Raw genomic sequence first — 10,812 nt, 5'->3', positions numbered from 1 at the left:
GGTTCCCATGAGAACCTTATTCTGTTTCCATGAGAACCTTATTTTGTTCCCATAAGAACATGCTGGAAAATAATGACCACCACGAGAGACATTGTGTTTAAAACTGAGAATATTAAAGATTTTTAATAGATAAATATGTACTAATAATCTGAGCGTATGAAAACATCAACTATTTTCTTGGCAAATGTCAAAATCACCAGAAATCTGAAGTTCAGGAAATAGTTCATGACAAAAAAAATGTCATGAACTATTTCCTGAACTTCAGCCAAGAAAATAGTTGATTATAAGGATGTTACAATAAATTAATATAACAATTCACACATTCATTCAATATTGCCACATTGTAATTCATGTTTACAGTAGGCCTAGATTGAGATCATCATCATCATCATCATCAACAGCATCTCTTACTATCCTGATTCATTGTGCACCATCTTTTTATAATAATAATAATCATCATCATCATCATCATCATTATGGTTGTTATATGCCTAAAGCAATGTGCAACCCTTGGTCAGTGTAAGGTTTCATAGAAGAGTACTGATATTTTTTTCCTTTTATTTAAATCTAATAAAGACAGAGATGTCCAATAATATGTGTATACAAGAACAATCGCATTAGTCCTCTTCGTCACCTGCAGCCCCATCAGATTGTTTCCTCATTTTAAATCCTAAGAAATCTGAAGAACACCTCACCATGACAGTAGCCGGGTTGTAAAGCCTTCTACACGATGCTTACTGGGCTTACTGGGCTCTGGGCCTCCCTCCCTGCTAACATACTGGTGTATTACACCAATGAAAGAAGAATGTATTTAAATATAAGCTATAGTTTCATTCATTTTCTATTAACAACTCAGCCCGTCGTTCTGCTGCTGCTCTTTACGGTACTTTAGGAACCTGGATTGGACAATTACTGTCCTTTGGTTTCAGCCTGTTTATTAAACACTGCTTTCACCGTGCAGTAACATATTATCTCAGACTGGGGGAATGATCCCAGCAGCAAACTGAGCTTGCAACGTTTCCCAGAAGAGCTGATGACTTACACATTTCAGCACCAGCAGCAGCGGACAGCTCCGCAATTTACAGCACAGGGACGCAGGCGGCTGTGAGCTGTGAGAGCACGAGGTCATCTGGTGGAGATATAAAACAGGTCTGATAGGAGTGACCGTGTTAGTACCTGCTGAGAAGTGAACATAAACACTGTTATCTGCACTGAGAGGATCATGAGACTCGTGGCTCTGGTTGTGGTGTGCGGGCTGATGGCCGGTCAGGACGGAGCGGCTCTGCGGGGATTCGACTCACAGAGGACGCGGGCAACAGGTAACTAAGGACGATATTTAACTCAATATAACTAAGGATGATATTTAACTCAAGATAACTAAGGACGATATTTAACTCAATATAACTAAGGATGATATTTAACTCAAGATAACTAAGGACGATATTTAACTCAATATAACTAAGGACGATATTTAACTCAAGATAACTAAGGATGATATTTAACTCAAGATAACTAAGGACGATATTTAACTCAATATAACTAAGGACGATATTTAACTCAAGATAACTAAGGACGATATTTACCTCAAGATAACTAAGGACGATATTTAACTCAATATAACTAAGGATGATATTTAACTCAAGATAGCTAAGGATGATATTTAACTCAATATAACTATAGAGGATATTTAACTCAAGATAACTAAGGACTGATATTTAACTCAAGATCTGTCATGTTTCATTCTTTATGGAAAAAGCTCCTTTCACTTGACTGGGAGAAGCTAAATATGATACTTTTACCCAAGTACTCAAGAACAATTTAGAGTGACTTAGAGTGAATATTGACTTGAATATCTAAATGTATAATATTTTACTTTCTACTCCACTACATTTAGTAGACAGCTATAGTTACTTTGCTGGTTACAATTTTGCAAACAATACATTTAATCAACTTGTGGCAATTACACAAATCAAACAGTATTGCTTCAATAATCAAATTAAATGTTACATTTAGAAACAACAACAACAACTATAATAATATGATGATGATGAAAAAAAGAAATAATATGTAATTTTACTAAAATCATATTCCTAGACTTTGCAGGCTGTTTGCTTTGAATCTGGGCTCTATATTTTTGGTCAGTTAAGTAAACTGAATGCACTTAAAGAGACTGATTGTTGGCTGCTGTTGTCCTCAGGATCAGTCCTCTCAGCGCTCACTAGGAGAACCACCGGAGAGTTTCTGGCGGAGGATGCCAACCCGTGTTTGTCCCTGAGGGAGAACGAGGAGCAGCGGCAGCTCCTGTGCAACGACCGCCGGAGCAAATTCAACTTCAACCCATTCGGCCTCCGCTTTGGGAAACGCTACACATACAGAAGAGCCGTCAAAAGAGCCAGAACGAATACACTTCCCCCGCTCTCTCTTCTTCCCTCTCTCTTCTCACGGTAACGGGACCCCGGAACAGATGTGTGTCTTTCTCTCAGAGCTTGTGCCCCATAGCTGAAAAGTCCACGTGTCCATTTGTGTTTAAAAAAAATCTTTTGCTTCAGATACAAATGATGTTTCTCTGAATAAAACTTTTGTACCTATATTGACTGTGAAATGATTTAAAGAATTGCAAGAGGTAGAAAGAGAAAAAGAAAGCCATTTAAAAATGGAAACACCTTTTCTCGAAAATGTCATACCTAAACTACAAAGGGTGTATCTCTGCAACCACCAGGTCTGTTTGAATAATGTTGGTGTTATAATAAAAGGTACACATGTGAGATGTTGTTTAGATGTGTAAATACCAGTCTATATGTTACTGGTTAAGAGTAAATGAAGATGACACACAAAAAAAATGAAAAGGTTTTAGGTCTGCCTATAAAAACAAATCACTTTCAGGATGATTATTTCTTTGAATTGATGCAGCTGTAAGGTCCAACTCTAACCCAAATCATACACAATATGTGAACATTCTCTAACCCAAATCATAGTACAATATGTGAACATTCTCTCTGCAAAGGTTGACTTTGATAAAGTGAAGCAGAACAAAGTTAGAGAGGGTTTGCATTGGGGCACATCTGGGACATTTTAATATCCTCATGTAGCAAACCATGTATTTCACTTGTATATTACTTATGGTGTTACTGCAGTTTTGGGCATTTTTTCATAATACAAGCTATGATTTACAGTTTTATAGAACAATCGCTCAGTCTGCCCCCTATTTTCAGAAGAAATTAAGTTATGCACAATGTTTTAGTGGAAATAGACAGAGCACATGGTGTGTGTCTGCTGCCTCTGTGTTCCTGTCCCCCTGGTAGTGTGTGAATCATAGCTTTTTTATGAAAAAAGAAGCCCAAACTGCGTAATATACAAGTGAAATATATGGTTTGGTACATGAGAATATTCAAATAGCCAAAGAACACAATGAGTCCTCGCCTGAATGTTCTCTGTTCTAAACCCTCTCTAACTTTGTTCTGCTTCACTTTATCAAAGTCAACCTTTGCAGAGAGGATATTCACATATTTTGTTATGATTTGGGTTAGAGTTGGACCTTACAGCTGCATCATTTCAAAGAAATAATCATCCTGAAAGTGATTTGTTTTTATAGGCTGACCTGAAACCTTTTCATTTTCTGCTGTGTGTCATCTTCATTTACTCTTAACCAGTAACATATAGACTGATATTTACACATCTGAACACAATCTCACATGTTTACCTTTTATTATAACACCAACAGTATTCAAACAGCCCTAGTGGTTGCAGAGATACACCCTTTTTAGTTTGGGGATGCAATTTTCGAGCAGAGGCCTAAACATAGTTGGGATTTTAAAGTGTTAAATTAGCACCCAGGAAAACATTTTATTCATCTATTCTATTTTATCTGTTAAACTGCATCCGCTGCAATTGGGTGCTTTAGACTGGGGAGCCAGGACCCCAATACATTAGTCATTTAAAATCACTAATTAGAACAGAAACAGCCTACCAACAACACAATTACACTTATCATTGTAAAACAGGGTTGGCAATGAAATGCTGTTTGGAGTCCCATTTCGCTACATAAGAACAACTACAGAAAACTAAAGTGTATTATATTTAATGAACCAGAGGAAAGAAGCAGATGCTTCTGTATCTCCTCCAGACACAGCAGGTGAACAGGTTATACAGGTGAACAGGTTGTTTAATATCTTTGAGCTCTGACATATGACAAATAGTAAACCTCTGGCCTGCAGTCTGTTGGCAGCTTGAGTTCAATTCTATGAAATATAAAATGTATTGAGCGAAGACATAGAAACTTAAGAGCATGATATTTGCAGTAAAACATTAAGACATAACGTTTGTATTTAATCAATATTGTTGAATCCCAAGAAATTGTTTCCTTTAAATGTTTCAGATCGATTATCTTTATTCCACTCTTAATTGATTTTATTCGCTTACACAGGGCTCTTAGTCACATGAACTCTTCTTTAGGCTGTATAGTCACAGAAGATCAGATGGAACTCTACATGCTCTGTAGGTGAATATAGATGCTGTGTTTCTAATGTTGGAACTAAATGTTATTGGCAGGTGAGAGATATGGAACCACCTAACCTTTGAAAAATAGTATGCGTTAAACAGTCTGTATTATGCATTTGATCTTATAGAATCAAATGAATACATCTTTACTACAGTGGTGTATTCTTCACTATTACATGAAGGAGCATCCTCAGGTGGTATATTAGGTATATTAGTCATTACTCAAATGAAGCACACCAACACACACTATCCTTCACCAGCTTCAGCTTTATTAAGTTACACAAACACAAGGTCAGACAAAAACATCTGGAGCGGGACGTCCCTCTCCCGTTGCTCCCACTGAGGAACTTGCTGTAGACAACCACTTTTAGACGAAGGCGGGAGGAAGACAGCGCCATTTTGGAAGTTACGGGTCTTTCTCTGAGTGCAGGGAACTAAAGGAAGGACTCACGGGTCGAGTGGAGGAGGAGGACAGTGACAGCTTTTTGAGGCTTGTGCTTGATCCTGGTCCAAAGTAACACACCTCACCTCTCTAAACACAAACACAGTAACACACCAACACCAGGAGAGGTTCTGTTGATCTCTTAAAGGAGCGCAGCCGTCTTTCTGAGACTTAAAGATGGCTGACAGGAAGTAGACGTGACATGAAGCAGCACTGATGTGGAATCAGCCGGATGACAGACTGTGAAGCTGAAGTTTACCAGACACAGTGTGTGAGAGACGGTGTTCTCCTTCAGAACCACAGCGATACAGTGTGAGGGAGGGGCGCTGTGAGGGGTGTGTGTGTTGGTGTGCGTGTTGCCAGGCAACGCGGGTGTTCAGATGTCCTTGAGGTCCTTCTGGATGCCCCACAGCGTGGCAGCGCTCTTCCTCAGCTGATCCACCTCTTCATCCGTCAGGGTCATGTTCACCACGCTGTTCACGCCGGAGCTGTTCAGCACGCAGGGGAGAGACAGGAAGACCTCGTCCCCGATGCCATACATGTCCTGAGACACACACACACACACACACACACACACACACACACACACACACACACACAGACAGAGATGCAGAGTTAGCGGGGAGGCGCAGAGAAACACACACAGGATACATGCATTGTCTATGCTCTGACCTCAGGGTTCTATGACCTCAGGGTTCTATGCTCTGACCTCAGGGTTCTATGACCTCAGGGTTCTATGCTCTGACCTCAGGGTTCTATGCTCTGACCTCAGGGTTCTATGACTTCAGGGTTCTATGCTCTGACCTCAGGGTTCTATGCTCTGACCTCAGGGTTCTATGACTTCAGGGTTCTATGCTCTGACCTCAGGGTTCTATGCTCTGACCTCAGGGTTCTATGACCTCAGGGTTCTATGCTCTGACCTCAGGGTTCTATGCTCTGACCTCAGGGTTCTATGACCTCAGGGTTCTATGACCTCAGGGTTCTATGCTCTGATCTCAGGGTTCTATGCTCTGACCTCAGGGTTCTATGACCTCAGGGTTCTATGACCTCAGGGTTCTATGCTCTGATCTCAGGGTTCTATGCTCTGACCTCAGGGTTCTATGCTCTGACCTCAGGATTCTATGACCTCAGGGTTCTATGCTCTGATCTCAGGGTTCTATGCTCTGACCTCAGGGTTCTATGCTCTGACCTCAGGATTCTATGATCTCAGGGTTCTATGCTCTGACCTCAGGGTTCTATGCTCTGACCTCAGGGTTCTATGACCTCAGGGTTCTATGACCTCAGGGTTCTATGCTCTGACCTCAGGGTTCTATGACCTCAGGGTTCTATGCTCTGACCTCAGGGTTCTATGCTCTGACCTCAGGATTCTATGACCTCAGGGTTCTATGACCTCAGGGTTCTATGCTCTGATCTCAGGGTTCTATGCTCTGACCTCAGGGTTCTATGCTCTGACCTCAGGATTCTATGACCTCAGGGTTCTATGCTCTGATCTCAGGATTCTATGACCTCAGGGTTTTATCCTCTGATCTCAGGGTTCTATCCTCTGATCTCAGGGTTCTATGCTCTGATCTCAGGGTTCTATCCTCTGATCTCAGGGTTCTATGCTCTGATCTCAGGGTTCAATGCTCTGACCTCAGGGTTCTCTGCTCTGATCTCAAGGTTCTATCTAAAAGGTTGCTCTCATGTCCTCAGAGGACACAAATGTTCATTTTCAGAAACGGCCACTGTCATATGATGTTCTACTTTCACTGAGTTCAATGTTCTAACAAGGAGAACCTTGAAGTGTTCTCTGAGTACTACATGTTGGGTGGCTTAGTCTTCACAGTGTGGATGATCTGCATCAACATGTCTACAACAGCAGAGGAGCGTTGAGTTTTAAGGGCTTTCATGTTTGTCCTTAAGAAGCTGACTGTATTTTGGCTGAAGGGTTTATTATTGACTTATTATAGGAGCTGAGATTAAAGCCTGGCCAACATGTATGTCATATGCATTAACACAGACAACATGTATGTCATATGCATTAACACAGACAACATGTATGTCATATGCATTAACACAGACAACATGTATGTCATATGCATTAACACAGACAACATGTATGTCATATGCATTAACACAGACAACATGTATGTCATATGCATTAACACAGACAACATGTATGTCATATGCATTAACACAGACAACATGTATGTCATATGCATTAACACAGACAGCATGATAACACACGAAAGGTCAAAGGGACATATTAACTGACTTAGTGTTTAGTGTTTTGGGAAATACTTCATTCTTCATATTACAGCTTAGTAGCTTTTCTTCTGAGATGCTCAGGACGTGATTCCTGTATTGTACAGGACCTCCACTTGTATGATTAAATTAATATTTATGTAAAGACATACATATAAATATAATCATACAAGTGGAGGCAACTAGCTCATGTTTGTAGTGTGTGTGTGTGTGTGTGTGTGTGTCTGACCTTGACCATGGTGGACACCGGGTGGACCCGGCTCATGTTCTTCACGATGCTCTCGGTCAGGTCCGCCACGCTCAGCCCGATGGCCCAGTTGGTGTAGCCCTTCAGCTTGATCACCTCGTAGGCACTGCGACACAAACAGCCTACGTTCACATCCACACAGCGCGTTTGTGTGTGTGTGTGTGTGTGTGTGTGTGTGTGTGTGTGTGTGTGTGTGTGTGTGTGTGTGTGTGTGTGTGTGTGTGCGTTCACAATAATTCACATATATCTACATAGATTTACTATCAATCATCTTGCAGCACCCAGAACACCCCTATGGCAAATCTATGATGTGACCATAACTGACCCCGATAGATGTAAAACACATTTCATAGTGATATGACAAATAGAGCTTCCCAATACATCATCAAATATATGTGCATTATAATCTCATAATGTTCTGCAGTGCAAGACATGACTTCAGTGTGTATTTAATAAGCGTATTTAGCATCAGTATCAAAGGTGGTTGAGTAATCAATACATTATGCCACATGGCTCTGGTAATGAAAGCTGTTCAAGCTGCTGACTGGTCTCTGGAGTACAATGAAGTCCATAATGTAGTGAGTGAGGCTGCTGCAACACGGGCCCCCTGGGGCCACTCCAACATACACTGTACTACAGCTGTCATCGCTCACGGCCTCAGAAAACAGAAGCACTCCCACTGACAGACATATTCAATAAGGACAGATTCATGAGAGCAGCTATAACTTAACCCTTTGAAGTTATCCCCACTCTTTATGTCTCCATCTGTTCTATTCATATGAATATGAGCACAAGAAATATAACTCACTATCCGCCTATGTATTTAACTATAATGACTCAATTATACATATTTTGTATATATTTATTGCCTATAAATGAGTCTTTGAAATAAATAATTATTTCAAAGACTCATTTATTTATTTACCATTGAATGAACTGGTATTCCATAACTGTTTAGCTTAGTTCCTCAAAAGATATGAACCCTAAATGTTTTATGTTCTCTCTTCATACCGCTCTCATAAAACACACACACACACACACACACACACACACACACACACACACACACACACACACACACCTGTCCACTACAGCCTTGTGTGTAGCCGTCCACTGCTCCTTATCAGCATCAGTGCCAATGTCAGGGTTCAGGCTCTGCAGGTTGACTCCCGCCACGTTAGCTCCGCTCCACACCGGCACTGCAAACGCAACACAGCAGGTCATACAGGTCATACAGGTCATACAGGTCATAGAGGTCATACAGGTCATACAGTGCATAGAGGTCATACAGGTCATACAGGTCATACAGGTCATAGAGGTCATACAGGTCAAACAGTTCATAGAGGTCATACAGGTCATACAGGTCATAGAGGTCATAGAGGTCATACAGGTCATACAGTGCATAGAGGTCATACAGGTCATACAGGTCATAGAGGTCATAGAGGTCATACAGCGACGAGAGGACGTTCAGGTGTCCAGTGAAACTGCTGACTCATCCCGGGGCGTGTACCCACCGCTGGTGTCTCCGTGCTCCCCCAGCACCCAGCCGTTGAAGGAGCTGGCGTGGATGCCGAGGCGTTCGGCCATCAGGTAGCGGAAGCGGGCCGAGTCCAGGTTGGTGCCGCTGCCGATGACGCGGTGCTTGGGCAGACCGCTCAGCTTCCAGGTCACGTAGGTCAACACGTCCACTGAGGGGTGACAACCAGCGGTTATGAGACTATTCCAAGTCTTTGAGGATGACGTGTACAATACAACTATTGTCCTCACCGGGGTTGGAGACCACAACGATGGTGCAGTTGGGGCTGTACTTGACGATCTGCGGGACGATGGCCTTGAAGACGTTGACGTTCCTCTGCACCAGGTTCAGGCGGCTCTCGCCCTCCTGCTGCCGGACGCCGGCCGTCACCACGACCAGGCGAGAGTTGGCCGTCACCGCGTAGTCTGGAGGAAGAGGAGAGGAAGTGAAGCGGGATGCCGAGAGACCTTCGTCTCAGCCGCACGTGAGCAGGGGTCCCGACCTTTGTCAGCCACGATCTTGGAGGTCTTGAGGAAGAGGCTGCCGTGCTGCAGGTCCATCATCTCTCCCTTCAGACGATCCTCCATCACGTCCACCAGAGCCAGCTCGTCACACAGGTCCTGTCAGAGCAGAGGATGGACTACTGCATGAATACCCACATGTAGATGTAACGAGGCCTTTCATAACTTCATGTGGTCATACATAATAATAATAATAATAATACATGTCCTTTCTATTTAACTAAGAGATGTGTGTTGTGTATGTCTGCACCTGAGCTTTTACACTTTAGGACTCACAAAATGTGTTTATTCACACTTTATACACATATATATTTACACATTATTACAAATATATAGACATTATTTCAATCTAAAACTATTTGTATACAATCCTATCTGCACATATGTGTAAATATGTAAACATAAATCAACATATCATTTTGATTCAATATCAGTTTTTCACATACATTAAGTAGATATGATTGTGTGCATTACTTATGCGCCACATGTCTTTTTAATGTGTTTTTTAAATCATATTTCTATTATTATTTGTGTTATTATTATTATTTATACTATTATCATTATATTATATCCACTGCTACTATAATATTAGTATCAGTCCAATTTCTATTATTATTATAGCTGTTGAGTTGTCTGTCTTACTGTCTGACATAAACCAATTGTGCAAGATTTATGTTATGTACAATTATAAAATATTATACAGTAGCTATTATTGAATAGAGGTACGCACAATATATATATATATATATATATATATATATATATATATATATATATATATATATATATATATATATATATATATATTGAGGATATTGTTTATTACATTATTTATGTTATTTATTACACAGGCATAAAGGAAACCTGGTTCCTGATATTTTCATGGCATTTAATTACTTTGTTTACTTCAGTGTCTTATAGGACACTCCCACATGCAGACGCCCCGCTCCGCCCTCTGACCCCAGCGTCTTACCCGCAGCAGGATGCTGATGGCGCAGGCCATGCCCACCTGGCCCACGCCCACCACCGTCACCTTGTTCCTGGGAGGCTCAGCCGGGCAGCTGGTCAGAGGGGTGATCAGCTTCTGCAGCACGGAGGACATGATCACCGCTGTAGGGACACAAGGAGATGTGGTGAGCAGGTGCCAGTCACAAGCAGTCCTGTAGGTTCATATACAGCCTCCAATACCACAGCTTGTGTTAACACAGAGGGCATCGGGTCAATGAGGACGCTGAATGAACAGCAACTCATTATTATGATCCTCATCAGCATGAATCTGTGGACCAGCATGAATCTGTTCTCCAATGGATCCATTAATGTTTCTACAATGATCTACAGAATGAAC

At 41.5% G+C, this 10,812-nt stretch overlaps 2 protein-coding genes across 2 annotated transcripts; one reads left to right on the top strand and one right to left on the bottom strand.

Moving 5' to 3' along the window:
- Positions 1-1,222: 1,222 nt before the first annotated feature.
- kiss2 (kisspeptin 2) lies at positions 1,223-2,448 on the top strand (the record flags this gene model as incomplete). Its single annotated transcript, XM_079236022.1, has 2 exons — positions 1,223-1,319; positions 2,198-2,448. The coding sequence occupies 2 exons, from the start codon at positions 1,223-1,225 to the stop codon at positions 2,446-2,448; spliced, it is 348 nt and encodes a 115-aa protein (XP_079092148.1).
- A 2,867-nt stretch (positions 2,449-5,315) lies between these two features.
- Positions 5,316-10,569, bottom strand: ldhba (lactate dehydrogenase Ba; the record flags this gene model as incomplete). Its single annotated transcript, XM_079236255.1, has 7 exons — positions 5,316-5,483; positions 7,413-7,536; positions 8,512-8,629; positions 8,945-9,118; positions 9,198-9,371; positions 9,449-9,566; positions 10,441-10,569. 7 exons carry the CDS (start codon positions 10,567-10,569, stop codon positions 5,316-5,318), a joined length of 1,005 nt encoding a protein of 334 aa, XP_079092381.1.
- Positions 10,570-10,812: the final 243 nt, after the last annotated feature.

The sequence above is a fragment of the Taurulus bubalis genome (assembly GCF_910589615.1).
Source record: "Taurulus bubalis genome assembly, chromosome: 20".
In the NCBI taxonomy this organism is placed as follows: domain Eukaryota; kingdom Metazoa; phylum Chordata; class Actinopteri; order Perciformes; family Cottidae; genus Taurulus; species Taurulus bubalis.
The sequence above is the reverse complement of the archived record's forward strand: the minus strand, read 5'-3'. Positions and strand labels throughout refer to the sequence as shown.